This window comes from Psittacula echo (genome assembly GCF_963264785.1).
Source record: "Psittacula echo genome assembly, chromosome: 5".
Taxonomy (NCBI): domain Eukaryota; kingdom Metazoa; phylum Chordata; class Aves; order Psittaciformes; family Psittacidae; genus Psittacula; species Psittacula echo.
In genome coordinates, this window is record NC_137739.1 from 22962069 (window position 1) to 22978657 (window position 16589).

Genomic DNA, 16589 nt, shown 5'->3' on the forward strand with positions numbered 1-16589 from the left:
TTTTTCTTTTTTAATAGGAGCTTTGCTACACTTGAAGGTAAACAAAAAAAATACTTTATAGACAACTAGGAGTTATCATATGATGTGTATCCCAGTATTAACTGCTCTCTACTGATACCATACTGAAGCAGCTGGCATACACTGTTTTTTCCCAGCACTAAGTACATGTTGTCAAATATTGCTGCCCCATAAGATAATCATTGAATAAACCCCCACCACTGAATTTTCAGTGATAACCTTTAAGATTATCTGAACCGAAAGAAGGGAGAAACTGGCAAAGAAATGCTGTATTCTGGGAAGTTAATAATGTCCCACGAAGCTCACTTCTACCTACAGCAGAAACATAAAAGCAAATTAAATTATGCTTTGTAATTTCTCCATGTCTTTAAGTGAGACACTTCCAGTCTGTACAGAGCTGTCCAAACCCTGGAGTGCGGAATTCCCAATTCTATATTTTTAATGATGTTCCACGTTTCTGAATCTCTGCATTGTGACTTGCAGGCACAGAAGGAAAAACACCCAGGGCAGCACTCCCTGTCAGTTGTTGTCTTTTTTTTCTGTTATTTAAGAATCAGTGCCAGTTCTGTAAGAAAATTCAGCTCCTCCCACCAAAATCCACACACAAAAATACGCCTTTTCTCAGAATTAACATGTTGTTTTAGTTCTAGTGGTCTTTCTTCTATAAAATGGTTTATTTGTTCCCCCTTTTTGAGCCTCTCTTCCCCCCTTCTTTTGAGCCTCTTGAGCAGTCTTGAAGGACCTGCTCCCCTTGCAGGTGCCACTCTAATGCTCCTAGTGATTGCTTCAATGATTGAGGCATCTTTACCACGATATGCTGGCAGAGCCAACAGCCGTGTTTGCAGTTTAGCAATGTATTCTGCCTTGACAGATTCACCCTAAGTCAAAGCATTAACATGCCACCAAAGCAATCCTTTGGCTTTTTGGATATTGTCCTCCTGAATATTATGCAATTCGTAAGTTACAGCTGCTATTCTTCCCAGGATAGGAAAATTTTGATCAACGTTATAAATGGCTTCCTGAATCTTTGCAAAAAGGGGTTTCCAATCTTCCTGAGGATTGTAATAGTCACTAAGTTTGGCAGGAGGAGTTGTCTGAGAAGCATCTAATTGCCTAGCAGTGATTGACATCTGATTCGAGGCAATAGTTGTTCCCCAAGGCCCCTTTATTAAATCTAAATAATGATCCCCCAAAGCACATGAATGTTTCTTGAATCGTTATTAAGAAAAGGAGTCAAGACAACTTCAGCGTGATCAATCATTCTATTTCAGGAAAGAAGTCATCAGGAAGTTTTTCAATACTAGACAAAGTTTGAATAATTACAGGATCCATATATAAATGAGAAACAATACTGATTTCAGTATCACAAGGTACAGCATAAAGCAACAGCAAATACAATCATAAATATACCTTGGTTCTGAGCTCCACTGGAGGTGCTTGTGGGAGAGACAAAATACATCATGTATTTTGTCCTGCAAGGTTGTAGCCAGACCTCACTGCAGGTTAGAGTAGCTTTTGCGGGGAAATGAGAGCTTGGATGATGGTGTGACTCAGTAGCCTGTGAAAGAAAAGTCTGTGTGCTTTAGTATCCCACGAAAGTTGGCTGCAGCCGTGCTTGAGGCTCAAGTCTGAATGGATTTAAAATCAACTCCTGAAGCTTTCATATATTCCATAGTATGCTGCAGTGTTGGCTGTTACCTAGATTAGAAAGTAAGAGAAAAGGAGGTTTGTTCTTAGTTTATTGTGCCCCTTTTCTATGTAAATCAAAAAGGTAGACCCATCCTTTGAAAATCTTCCTATGTGCCTGAAAACTGCTTTTCTGTCGTTTGTATCAGAGTATCACAAGACCAACTCTGGCACCTGCTGGTTTATGACTTGGTTCTGTTCTGCTCATAGAATTTCTTAAAGCTCCTAATATGAGAGTCTGTGTCTGTGGGTTTTATCCTGCACAGTAAAATTCTCTTACTTTATTTAGTAAATTCTGATTCTTGTCTTCTTAGAGAAAGGTGCATTAAATGTCTTCCAGGTAATTCTGTTTAGTCGTTCCTATATTTCTAGAAAGCATCAGTAAACCCTGTATTCAGAATCTAATTTACTACGCAGTGCTCTTTATTAGACCATTATGCTTCTGTAGCATGAAAGTACTATCATAAAATATTTTCTAACTAAAAGTGAGTCTGTTTAGAAATTTTCCTTTTTTCCATGATGACTCCAAATAACTTCGATTTAGAAAGGAGGTAAATACATTAAGTGGCAAGTTGCCTGTGAAAAATGATATATCAAAACAGCGTTTAGTGAACTTGTATATACATTGGCTTGGGAGCCCAGCATACATTTTTCACATTAACATTATACTGTAATGGTTTAATGTACCAGAACAGTTAAAATTACCACATTAGTAGGATTCTTTCTTCTGCAACAGCTTATCATGATATTACAGAGCACCACACTGCATGACTTGCTTGCACACATTTATTAAGGTGCTGTAGAAAAATAATACCATTAAAACCTGAAGAGCCTTGAAAACTAAGCAGTGAACCTAGTGATTGGTTTCAAATTCCAGTGAAACTGAGTTAATGAACTTGTGTTGATATGTACAGTCATGCTTGTCTCCTACCTCATTCACATACAGTGGCCATGGGACCCCTCATGGTGTCTGAGGCAAATTACTTCTTGTTACAGCCAAAAAGAGTGGAAAAGGAAATTGCATCTCTGGGGATTATCTCTGGGGATTCCATTTCAATTCTGATTTCTTTTTTCTGATTTCATTTTTTCTGATTTCCTGTGTTACCAGGCTGTCTTAATGTGCTTTGTGAGTATATTGAGAAATGAGCACATCTCAGGTGGTTTGTTTTCTTTCTTTTCCCATACACAAAATGGGACTAGTTCCACTGGGGCTAAAATACGTATGGCCAGGTATGTGTTGCCATACATTTGTTTGAAGCAGCACAGGTTGGGAGTGTAAAAGAATGAGGTTTTATCATAGCCCTGTGCAATGTTTGAGGTGGCATCTCTCAGCAACGATTGCTTTGCTGTTGGCTGTATGTTGTCGATAGAAAATAGCATAAGGCTGGCATTGCAAGCAAGTTTCTGATTATGGTAGTTTCCAGTGTATCCTCACTTTTCCTAGAAAAGGAACTATGTGGAGTGGGAAAGTAAAGCTTTGCCACCTCTCCTTGGGTTAATTAATAGCTTTTGCCATAAATTATCTCAATATAATGAATAAGAGTGCAAAGTCCTATCCCATCTGTGAAGATGAGATTGTTTTCATGAAAGAATTTACACATACCCCCCAAACTCAGGAGAAGATACATTATTTTGTGCTGCATATAGGGAAAGACTATGTAGTCCCTTGCTATTTCACGTATATACTTGACCATTGTTCTTTGAAGTTGCTTGATTTATAAATGAATATTTCATCTTCCTACCTAGTGTTGTTATAATGGGAAACACGGTTTGTGGACAGTTTTGCCTTGCTCATTGTTAAATGTTCCAGTTTTGGGCCCACATCTTTTGAGAGCAGTTGTGGAAAAGCAAATGAAACGTGAAGGGAATGTGAGGAACTTGAGCTGAGCAAGGATTTGAATAGTAGAAAAATAATCTATATGCAAGAGTATTGTCATTCAGTTTTCATATTCATTAGAAGACATTGGTTTGGACATTTTCAGAATTTTCAACTAGACTAGTTTTTCAACACCTGAGCAGACATATTGATTCCAGTTGTTAAGAGAAATCTCACATTAAATAGGAATGTTTTCTTCCATGTTCTGCACAGCTATCTGCATGCTGATCTCATGTTGATCTGAGCAGATCCGTTTGATCTCCATTAAACTGAAATACTTTCGTAAGCTAACTGGGAGCTAACAATAGAGAAGAATTTGTCTGGGTTTTTTCCTTCCCCACTTCCTCCTACTTCCACCCAATCTGATTTGAGGCTGAAAGACTGAAAGGAACAAAAACACGTTAGACTTGGAACTTCATTTCCTCATGACTGGGAATATTGGCTGTTTGTTATGACTTTTAGAAATGGAATCAGTGACAAGAAGAAACTGCCAAAGGGATGTTCTCAGAAATGAGCTCTATTAAAAGTTCAGTGGGAAATGAGTGCAGTGTCTCAGCTTTTTATATTTGATTAATGACTGAAACTTTTACATAATAAATGCCATAAAATAATAAGAAACCATCATTTGCATAAAGAACATTAAAAAAAAAAAAAGGAACAAACTGAGCAGCAGTTAGGAATTGATGTTCGTGCTGTTACTCAGCTATGCCTGATTGGCTTCTTTGTCAAGAATGTCCCATTTACTTGTTTGGACCACTGTTCATGAGGCATCCTTTTTGTGCGTGCTAAACAGAGAACAGGGTGTTCTTCTCTTTTGGATATGTAGAACAAATTAAGTTGGCTTTGTCCAATGTGAACAGCTCTGTAGTACTGAGAATATGAATAATGTTAGTTTCTGTAATTGCTAACATCTGGCTTTCCATAAATCTGTTAAATTACATGGAAGCAGAATTAGATTTCTGCGTCATAAGTAGAGCAATTACATAGAACTCTGTAGACAATATGGCTTTGTATTCATCTGTGAAATCCTTTTAGTTTTAAAATGTGAAAGCTACCCTTCTAATGTGCACTGTGATCCTACTACATCCTATGTGTGTATATATATATACATACATACGTGTGTATATATATGTACACACTCTGTTCAAGCAGCATTTAATATGGTGGGGATGATGATGCTTGTAGAAATCACCAAGGACAAAGTGAATGCTTCATTTATACTTTTGTCTTCAATGTGAAATACCATTCAAAGTTTATTGAAAGGAAAATGGGATATTTTAAAGAATATTTCAAGCCTTTCAGTAGCTGTTTGCATATAATTCATTTCATACCAGTTCATTCATAGCTCTCTTCATTTCACTCTTCATGGTTTTTACCTCCTGTGATACTCTGGCACTTATTAAACAATGAGCTACAAGTTTTTAATTTCTGATAGTGTAGACCTTTTACACCACAGATAGTGGACCTTTCAAGTACTCGGTAGTGTTAAGCCAGGCATTAGAGTAGTAATGTTCTTTTTTGGCAATTAAGACTGTCAGGGCAGCAAAATACACCATTTTTAAGGAAGCCTGAGCAAGGAGCATTTGAATGATGCTGTCAGGCCACTGGGAACATTATGGCAAAGGACTGGCCCACAGGTTAGCCCAGGAGTGCAGCTCTGTGGAGGCTGAGTTTTTATCTGATCAAATCCAAGGGCACTACCACATCGCCACTTGTTCCTTGACTATTTACAAATTGAAATCAGGGATTCTGCTAAGCAGGTCAGAGGTAATTTTGTGGTTTGATTGTTGCAGAGAGTTTCTTTCAGCAGATGGAGTGAATTGTTAATGTCTTTTATAAGTTCTGGCTTTCTGAGGAGATGACTCATGAACTCACAGCACTTATCCAAAAAAGTAGGGCAACTGACCATCACATCTCACCTAAATTGGACTTCAGGACATTTTTCTTTGTAAATTCTATTGAATTTTTAAATTTGTTTTTTTTAGAGAGGAATTGTAAGTACTTCTGGGTATTATTGACCATTTATGAATTTCACCCTAGCAATAAGTTTATTTTAAATGGTAAGTGTGGTGGCTTTTCCTTGTAATTTCTGAATTCATAGAATTGCATTCTGCAATTTTCATGATAGAAACCATCACCTACTTCTAAAGGATTTTCTTCTTCAGCGTTCCTCCTGCTATTGATACAGTTTTAACTGTTGGTGTTAGAACAAAAGACACCCACCAGTTTACTGGGCAATCTGTCAATATATTGTTCACAAACAGTTCAAAGTTATTTTCTGAAATAAACACCTGGTTTTAACAATGTGCTTAACAATCTCATGCCTTTCACTGCAAGAAAAAAAATGTTGCCTTAGCTCCCTAGATAAATACACATTGAATAATTATATTTTACCCTCCAAAAGAAGTTTTAATGGGTACTGTAATTCACTTTTCTCTAGTGTATAATGATATTCTTTTCTCACTCTTTATATCATTGCTAAATCATACTTTTCCTGGTTTGCTTTGTTCTAAGACCTTTTTCTGTATAAGATGCCTCTGTTTTATTTCCTTTTCTTTCCTTTTTTTTTTTTTTTATTTTTTGTTTATTTATTGATTTATTTTTTTAATTCACTTATACCTTCCAGCAAGGGGAAAAGGATGCAATTGACTGCTTTTAGTATGGGAAATGTTAATCATGCTAGGAACTTATGAAGAATAGAATAGTACACTTGTATTTTGGTGTAAAATCCAGAACAGAGAGAGTTCTAGTAGACAGAAAGTCATTCTGATTGTTCTTTAGTTTCTAGTCACTGGGAAATCATTGTACACCGTTGTCTGAAGGTTCAAGTTCATCATTGATGCACAGTTCCACTGGGTACATCAGACTCAGCATTTGCAATTAAGCTGCTGGAGATAGGTTAAGAATTCTTGGTGGAATCAAAACAAACACTGAAGAATAACCTTAACAAAAACCCAAACAAAACCCAGTGTTTAATGTCGAGCAAGTAAATATGGAAGGAATGAGAAGGAAGGCACCCTCTTCCAGCAGCAAGGCAGATGAGCAGTAATTGCTTAATATAGAAATGAAATTTGCCCTTTGAAAAACATGTCCAAAGCACTGTAAATGTGCTGTTTTGCAGATATCGATGAGTGTGCCTTAAAGACCCACACGTGCTGGAATGACTCTGCCTGTGTGAACCTGGCAGGAGGCTTTGATTGCCTTTGTCCGGCTGGACCATCCTGCACTGGAGACTGTCCCCATGAAGGCGGCTTCAAGCGGAATGGGCAAGTGTGGACCCTGCGGGAGGACAGATGCTCCGTTTGCTCCTGCAAGGTGAGATCCAGGTGGCCTAGGGTTCAGGAGGCCTTTAATTCTCTGTGCTCCTGTCAGAAACCCAATAGTGCAGCACTAATGGTGTTGGCAAAACACTAACCTAAAGCCAAGGCACTGAGGCAAAAGGTGAGCTCTGCTGTGGCACTTGTGCAGTTCTCCTGGGAAGTCATCTCTTTTATTTTGCGCAACCACAGACCCGTCTGAATAATGGCTAACCCTGCTGAGCCTCTACCATGGCACTCAGTGGGCCATGTCTTGATGAGGCTCTTGCATTACCCTTTAGCATCATGTGCAGGCGATCAGCATGCTTACTGGAAATGTTGGAAACTGGTTTCAATTTCTCTTTCACATGAGCTTGCATCTCTCAGGACAAGCCATCTTCCTGTTGGTGGTGTTTCCCTTTACTTGGAGTGCATGTGAATTAACTGGGTCAGAAGCAGGGCCCGAGCATGAGCCAAAGCTTAGAGGACCTAGCAGCAGGCACTTAATTTTCTGAAGGGAAGAGGGGTGAAGGCAGCTTCCTCCTCTTCATCCCAGCTTGGCTCTCCCACTTTATCAGTGCAGCTCTCTGCATTTTTGGAGAAGTCAGGCATAGTATGCGTAGATCTACCTTAGAGTTAACACTGAGATCAGGTTTCTTGTTGTTTTTCCCACTGGAAATTAACCAGGCTTTTTCTGAATAACGAAGTTGAAAGAACGTTTGTTTCTGCTTTCTTCATTCTCACTAGTTAAAAGAGCAATGGTCTCATTGAAATTAGAAGGATTTTAGGAATGTGCCAGTCTGAGAAGTGGTTGGTCGTTTATGGCCACTTCGATCTAGCACGTTTGTAGCACTGGTAAAGCTATCCTTAGACACAGCAGAGCTCTACTGGCCTGTTCATAAGTGTAAACAAAATGAGATTTTGGCCGCTGTGAGAAGCTGAACACAGAGCATGAGAACTGGCCTATCAGTCACAATGTCTCAATGCTGATGAGCCACAGAAGCATTAGAGGGTTTGAGGGGAAAAAAGGGAGAAAAGTTGTTTTGAAGATGCAAGAAGCAGAAGGCGTCATCATTTCTAAATTGCAATAATTGTAATAGTATATCAGAAGAGAAAATTAAGACTTTAGAGTAAATAGAACCTGAAAGTACACTGGGCTCCAAAGGGAACATGTTGTTGTTAATTGTTGTGGTTTTTTCTTCAAGTAGCATCCAACTCCCTTAAATTCATCATGTCTGATGTGCATTATAGAATTCCAGAATGGTTTGGGCTGGGAGGGACCTTAAAGCTCATCCAATTCCAAGCCTCTGCCGCAAGCAGGGACACCTTCTGCTAGACCAGGTTGTTCCAAGCCCTGTCCATTCTGGCCTTGAACACTGCCAGGGATGGGGCAGCCACAGCTTCTCTGGGCAACCTGTGCCAGCACCTCAGCACCCTCAGAGGGAAGAACTTCTGCCTAAGAGCTCATCTCAGTCTCCACTCTGTCAGGTTAAAGCCTTATCCTGTCCTTACAGGCCCTTGTCCAAAGCCCCTCTCCAGCTTTCTTGTTGACCCTTTTAGGCACTGGAAGCTGCTCTAAGGTGTCCCTGGAGCCTTCTCTGCTCCAGGCTCTCTCAGCATGTCCTCCAGCCCTGATCATTCATTATACTTCTAACTCAAAATTTTAAATGATTCTGCTCACTTGTTTTATCTAGGGGCAAACCAACATTTCAGATTTAACATGATGTGTTTTCTTTTGGCTCTTCTTTTGGTATGGTTATTTTTGGAGAGGTCGGATAGATATATTTTGGGCATTGGCTGGAACATATCGATCCCATCTTGAAAATATTTTAACTTGAACTCTGGTGCAAAGGTAATTAAATACCTTACTTAACTGTGAAGTTCATTAAAGTTATTTGTGGAGTAGTATATCGTAGAATATGATAAATTTTATAATGAAGCATTGTCATTGAAGAACAGGAGATTATTTCAGTTTATATCACGCCCAGTCTCTTCAAACCATCTTTGTTCATCTGAGTGATTATGAATATTACAAAACCATAAGTTCTAAAAACTATGAATTAATATTATACCTTAAGTATATTTGATGTGTCTTCTACAGACATCTTCCTAAACTCCTGCAGATTCAATACGCAGTTAATTTAAGATTCATAAAAATTGAGCCTTGGGATAAGCAGAGAGCTGGGAACAGGAAGATGTGCCAAGGACATGTATGTTCCCAAGGGCAAGAAGAGTTTGGGGATTTGGTTTCTACAGGGTCTGATTTCTGTCCAGACTGGCCTTGAGGCTCCATAGAAATTCTAGTCACATTTTACAGTAATTGCCTGTGTGTTAGTTTTTCCTTTGATAAGAATAATTTTGTGATCATGCCACTGATGCTTATGACACATGTAGAACTGATTCAGTGAGGAAGGTGGGGAAAGAGAGGTGCTAATAAGATGCTTCATGTTATTATCCACCAAAAGACAATGTTGCTTTCTATATATTTCTCAATTTTCTCTTTATTTCTCAATGCTACCATAGAGCTGCAAAGATGAGATGTTGTAGCTTAAGAGTCTTTGTGTCAGTGTGGTAGAGATAAAAATGTTTTTTGAAAGGCATGGAACTAATGGGGTTGTAGGTAAAACACAGATGCTTAAAGAATAAAGAGAGTAGCAGTGTGTTTTGATTACCAAAAGGTCTCTGGCAAAATCACTGGGCTTTGTCAGTTTTCTGAAATGCAGAGAATAAAGGCAACATAAAAGGTTAGCTGCTCTCAGGAGGTATGAGCACAGGAGCTCAGAGAAGCACAGAACTACCACTGTTGTCACCAGCTGAAAGGGGAATTTGAAAACTGTTCCTGAAAGCTTGGAAGCGGAATTGGAGCGAAGCACACAGGTTGTTGTTAGCTGTTGTTAATCAGCACTCCATTGTGGAGACAAGAGGGACTGCCATTGTTGAGGGTACAGGGTTGCCTGGATGCCTGGCACAGCCCCATGTGCCTGGAGCTGGTTATCCTGGCAGCAAGGCTGCGTGCTGAGCTGCTGTTTGATGCCCACCCTCAGGATGGAGTGGAAGATGCTTGTGCTTTCCCACCTGCAGGAATGGAGGTTTAGTCATCACTCTCCATCAGGGAAGGCTTTGGGCTCTCTTCTTTGGCCACTTGCTGAAAGGGGAGGGTGATTCTTTCCTTGACTTTTGTGGGAAGGTTTATTCACAGCATTGCATCTGGACCTGCAGTTGGTGAAACAGGCCACTTCTGGTTTTCCTTATGATTCACTCGTGCTGCTGAAGAAGGAGTTAAAGCTGGTTTATTCCTTCTCCCACAGCTAAAGTAGCTAACTAGCCACAAGTACAGAATCCTTAGATATCTTAATTTGATGCAGAATGGAATAAAGACTATAGGGCAATCTAGTCCTATGCTCTACAGTTGGCGAAACAGTTCAGATCCGTGTTAACCCAGCATGTTTTCTGCATTTCCATAATTCTGTGTTCTCTTCAGCTTTCCCTGCTATAAGAAGCAAGAAATTATAAAAGTAATTTTATTTATTCTTACAACAGAAATTAATATTCTAATAAATTCAAAACTATGAGGAAATGCAGCAGTGGCACTGACTGACATGGGTGTTGTGATTCCCTGATGCTGATTTTATACATGTTGCATTGTGGCTAAGACTGGCTTTCCCTAAATCCAAGAGCCAAATGCAGATTCCTACATCAAGCATAACCAAAACAGTCACACCTGCTACATGCTGTGGTTATGACTATTTTGTCTGCCTGTGGAAAAAACATCCTGGGCTGCTGTCACTCTTTTTAGTAATCACTTTTTGAAAGGAACAGGGGAAATAAATTCGCCTTTAATAGATATCTCTTTATTTGGTGGAATGGAAAGCTTTTTTCCTTCTTAGTTCAGATTCAGAGCAAGGTTTGGATGAGAATGTGGAAAAACTGCAATGTTGTGAAGTTGTTTTAGGAATTGTACAGCTGGGATCCAGAGCAGAATATAGCTTCCTTTCTTTCACAGCTCTCCCTTCCAATTGGCTGCAGGGGATGCTTTGCTTGAGTAAGGACTAATCCAGTACCACGCACTGAATGCAAAAGAAGCTCATGTCACAACTGTTCAGTAATCTTCTAATGAAGTGTGATTTCGGTTCCCAGCCTATGTGTGGCACTTTAGTCTGTTGGCTCACCTACAGTAAGAGGTGTAATTTCAAACACAATAGTCCATCGAATTTTCATAACTAGAATTAGAATCAATTTGTTTTTCTGTGATGCAAAGAAAATGTATCATTTTCTCTTTATGTGCAGAAGCAATTCTTCTGTTTATCTCAAAGTGTTCTGTTTAATGGTCTTTAACCAAATGGGCCATCTAATACTGTAAGCAAGTATTTAGCAAAATCGTATTTTGGAGAGCCTGTGGAATACAGGCCTTCTTTAATACATGAACTGGATTGTATGGATGATAAGACCATTTAGCTTTAAGTTGGTATAGTGTACATCCAGATTTGGAACAAAACCAGTCGTAAATTCAGAGCAAAGAAGGATTAATGCTACTGTGATTTTGCTGTACTGTTCTCCTATGAAGTTAAAGGGACCACCTTCAGGACTTGAGTAATTGATTTATTGAAATTATTTTCTTCACAGTGATACTTTTAGTCAAAATGCTGCTAAACAAATACTATATGTAGTAAGAGTGGCAACTATTTTAAGAGTTCATAGATGTAAATTGTTTCACTGTGTTTCTTCTGAAATACTGTTTTCTTTTAAATTCATTAGCTGGAGACAGGAACACAGTATTCTCAGACAGTGGTGGATCCATGCACTGATAGACACTGGAACAGTACTGGTATCTGAGGTATTACTCATAACTGGCAGGATCCACCATTAGTGGTGGTAACATCAAATACATTAAGAACTTAGTATCTTTCGATGCACATTATCTGTACCTTACCAGTTTGCTGCCTGGCCCTTTGATGCACATACATGTACCATACTCAGCTTGCTGTCTGCAGTGTGTGGCTGACCTCAGGGCAATGTGTCCTTGCAGGACGGGAGGATTTTCTGCCGGAGGACAGCCTGTGACTGCAGGAACCCCAGCGCTGATTTCTTCTGCTGCCCAGAGTGTGACACCCGCGTCACCAGCCAGTGCCTTGACCAGACGGGGCACAAGCTCTACCGCAGCGGGGACAACTGGACCTACAGCTGCCAGCAGTGCCGATGCCTGGTATGAGCGAAGCGTTTCTGGAGGGAGCAACAGTAACACAGGTTATGATGTTTAGTGAAGCAAACCTGGAAACAGGCTCAGGGGTCCCTCTTCACCTGCTTTTCAGACTGGGGATGATGATGAGGCACTTCAGAGAGCTGAAAGCTGCACAATCAGTTTTCCTTCTGCTGAATAAGTAGCTCTAATGAGCAAAATACAAGCTTGACAAAAGGTTGGACACCGTGACACTGTATTAAAGCATTAGTCTGCTTTTGAGAGCTTCTATAAGGTTGTCTGATCTTCAAACGGCTTTTAAAATACTTTTTTTTCACATGTGATGGATTTGGCTGAAGGAGTTTCAGTTTGAATTGCATCAGCTGGTGACAGCAAAATGCACAGTGCAGGTCTTTTTTCTATCAGCAAATGCTGGAAGAATGGAGTGCCAGTACCATGTAATGAATTAGCAAAAATTAACCAAATGTAGAAAGATAAAGAAAACTGGAATTCCTAGACAAACATGCAAAATAAAGAACATTTATTTTCTCATTAGGCACTGGAGATTATTTCCATAAAGCTTGACGTTTTGCACAGATACACTAATTAGTGCAGCAGTAAACTTCATTAAAATTATCAGTTTTCCATTTATATCTGTCTGTATAACATAATCTTTATATATGATATTAATCAAGAGGTGTCTGAGCATCAGGAAACAAATTACTTTCAAAGCTAAGTTACTGTTAAGAGATAATTATCTGTGATGTACAGCAGTAAGTGTTGTATTCTCCTAAGATTTTTATTAATGTTTGCAGAAGAACAGCGAAGAAACATTTGCAGCCAGCAGCAATGGCAAATATTCAATTGACATGTTTTACAAGGGATACTGAGTTTGTGGCTAGCAGTTCTTCACTTCATTTTAGGATTGGGTTAACATGCAGAACTAAAAGACAGCAATGCCGTAAATGCCCTTACCTACATGTAAGGTTCTGTATGTGACGTTACCAATAGCTGAAGTGCTTGATGAAGCACTTGCTGATGCACTGAATGCATCTGAAGGATAATGCAAGTTATTACAGGCCTTTGCAGGTTAAGTTTAGACACACAGAAGAATCCTCTACAGAAGTGACCTGATGACTCTCTCCTCCAGGTTTCTACCTCCTAAACAGTTTGGGTATTTTTTTTTTTACATAGCTAAATAATAACATACTCAGTGGAACAGAACCGGTATTGCTTTAACAGTTCCTTTAGGAGTTGACAGTAAAATCAATTTTAGCTGTTGCTAGTTAGATGGATGTTTAATGCTTCTCAAATGTACCAACCTCCATCCATCTACAGTGTCATTTTTGTGTTTAAACAGTTGCTGTGATCCTGCAGAGATGCTCATGTGGCCAGGCTTAGAGAGAGTGCATGAGTCTGCAAGGCAATCACTGCAAAAATTATAGTTTATGGGAAATTTTGGAACCCAGTATTTAATGCTGCCTTTAAAAACACTGAAGAACTCGGTTTCTCCTGCTACATTTTGGTGGATAAAGAACTGGCTGGATGGTCGCACGCAAAGAGTTGTGGTCAATGGCTCAATGTCCTGATGGAGACCAGTAACGAGTGGTGTCCCTCAGGGATCGGTGTTGGGACCGGTCTTGTTCAACATCTTTGTCGGTGACATGGACAGTGGGATTGAGTACACCCTCAGCAAGTTTGCCGATGACACCAAGCTGTATGGTTCAGTTGATACGCTGGAGGGAAGGAATACCATCCAGAGGGACCTTGACACGCTTGTGAGGTGGGCTGATGCCAACCTGATGAAGTTTTACCATGCCAAGTGCAAGGTCCTACACCTGGGTTGGAGCAAACTCAGGCACAGCTACAGGTTGGGCAGAGAAGAGATTCAGAGCAGCCCTGCAGAGAAGGACTTGGGGGTGTTGGTCGATGAGAAAATGAACATGAGCTGGCTTCAGTGTGCGCTCAGAGCCCAGAAAGCCAACGGTATCCTGGGCTGCATCAAAAGGAGCGTGACCAGCAGGTCGAAGGAGGTGATCCTGCCCCTCTACTCTGCTCTCGTGAGACCTCACTTGGAGTATTGTGTGCAGTTCTGGTGTCCTCAACATAAAAAGGACATGGAACTGTTGGAACAAGTCCAGAGGAGGGCCACGAGGATGATCAGGGGACTGGAGCACCTCCCGTATGGAGACAGGCTGAGAAAGTTGGGGCTGTTCAGCCTGGAGAAGAGAAGGCTGCATGGAGACCTCATAGCAGCCTTCCAGTATCTGAAGGGGGCCTACAAGGATGCTGGGGATGGACTATTCATCAGGGACTGTAATGACAGGACAAGGGGTAATGGGTTCAAACTTAAACAGGGGAAGTTTAGACTGGATATAAGGAAGAAGTTCTTTACTGTAAGGGTGGTGAGGCTCTGGAATGGGTTGCCCAGGGAAGTTGTGAACGCTCCATCCCTGGCGGTGTTCAAGGCCAGGTTGGATGAGGCCTTGGGTGGCATGGTTTAGTGGGAGGTGTCCCTGCCCATGGCAGGGGGGTTGGAACTAGATGATCTTAAGGTCCTTTCCAGCCCTAACTATTCTATGATTCTGTGAAACACCCAAATGATGGTCTGCTACACTTGGGAAACTTCAGCTCAGTGTTCAAACAGTCATTTCTCTGATCTACCAAACTGAGAGCTCATACATTAAGTTTATTCCAGTTTTGGGAAAATAAAACTTTTCTGTTAAATGGGATGCAAAAATTTGTGGTTGCTAATAAATGGCAACAAATGGAATGAGCTTTACTTCAATTTTTACAGGAAGGAGAGGTGGATTGTTGGCCTCTCCTGTGCCCAAAACTCAACTGCGAATACACAGCCATCTCAGAAGGAGAGTGCTGTCCCCACTGCGTCAGTGACCCCTGTCTGGCTGACAACATCACCTACGACATCAGGAAAACCTGTCTGGATGACTATGGGATCACAAGGCTTAGTGGTGCTGTATGGACAATGGTGGGATCTCCTTGTACAACCTGCAAATGCAAGGTATGATGGGCAAGGTAGAATGGGAATGGAAATGTATGTTGCTGTGTCAAATCAGGGTCACTTTCTGCCCTTGGAAGCTCCCATTCAGATCTCAGGGAAGTAAATGAGAGATGAGGGCAGAAGCCTGCTGAAAACTCCACACCTTTAGTGTTGTGCAGGGTGGAAACCGAACAGTTCCGTGCTTGTTGGAAATAGTGGGCGCTGATGTGTAGCTAGTGCAGCTTTCAGACATTCTGTTGGAGAGCCCTTTAGGCATTCCCAGTGTCAAGCTAGGTGAGTATTTTAATACCTGCCTAATGTGGATGTTTATGACAATGTGTATTACAGAGCGGGTGAGCAGAGACAAAAGCACTAATGAATGTTTCCCCAGGAAGGACACAAGTAGAATCATGCTGCAGCTCAGAGATAGAGGCTCTCCCCCAGCAGCAGTGGGAAGGGGATGTCACAGTTTCTGCTCCCTGATCTCATGCAGGTGTATTTAATCCCATGACTCAGTGCAGAAGTGCAGGTCTCCTCCATTGCTCCCTGCAGTGATGACCCTACTGTGCTAATATCAGAATGATGAAAATGTTGGGTTGGGTTACCTAAAATGTTCTTGTGATCCCTGTGGGAAACCAAGCTGTTTCTCCAGGGCTTTAAGTTATTGAAGGCAGCTTTTCTGCAATTTGTCAGTGATTTTCCTATTGGTTTCTGTTGGATTAAAAAAAAAAAAAGTTTGCCCGTTTGGGTCTTGCTGCTTGGTGGAGGTTTTTTTTTTTTATTACGCAAGATAGGTTTGTAAATGACTAGATGTTGCGGAAAGATATTTAACAGTGGATTAGACTCCAAAGCTGTATGGTGTTTTTTCCCTCCATACCTATCTGCCATAAATCAAGAACTGAACTATCTGCTTATTTCAGACAAGCAGAGAGCTTCCCTGCATGGATTGCGTTAAAACTCTCTCTCTCCATTAACATTCTTACGTGGGAGAAAAATCCAATCATCTCTTGCCGTTGTGGTGCAGTATTTTATTATGGAGACCAGTGAGTCTTTCACACCCAGGTTTCTAGTTCATGTGTAGTTCAGACCAGTTCAGTGATATTTGGAAAAGTCAGCCTCCTCCAAAAGCCACCCCTGTTGGAACGGATGAGGAAAACCTTGGGATATTGGCTTCAGCGGTGGATGTGTCCAAGATGTATCTATCTGTGTGTGCCACCAACCCCTTTGCTTTCTGTGACTTGTTCTGTAAGGTGATTGACAGCTGCTTATTTGTTTGTGCAGAATGGGAACGTCTGCTGCTCTGTGGATTTAGAGTGTCTCAGCAATAACTGACATAGTCAGACGGGACTGTGCCAAGAGGGGGACCGAGGAAGATGACCACCCGAAATGAAGTTGTGTGCGTTGGTGTTTTGTACAACAGACAGTTACTAAAGTCTCCACCTGAGGAAAATGTTTGGGAGTTGCCTTTGGGACCTACCACTATGCTCATCCTCGCCACCCTTGTCTGGGTGAATTACAGTACAGCGCATACAAGTC

The 16589-nt window shown here is 40.8% G+C and overlaps 1 protein-coding gene across 1 annotated transcript in view; it reads left to right on the forward strand.

Moving 5' to 3' along the window:
• The window catches only part of NELL1 (neural EGFL like 1), a gene marked incomplete at both ends in the record, with an annotated part of 311518 nt that extends 295133 nt beyond the window's left edge, over window positions 1-16385 (forward strand). The window contains 4 exons of the mRNA XM_080619121.1: window positions 6702-6895; window positions 11903-12079; window positions 14850-15074; window positions 16335-16385. Coding sequence (XP_080475247.1) covers window positions 6702-6895; window positions 11903-12079; window positions 14850-15074; window positions 16335-16385 — 647 coding nt within the window. The remainder of the gene's footprint in view (window positions 1-6701; window positions 6896-11902; window positions 12080-14849; window positions 15075-16334) is intronic.
• Between the last annotated feature and the right edge of the window lie 204 nt (window positions 16386-16589).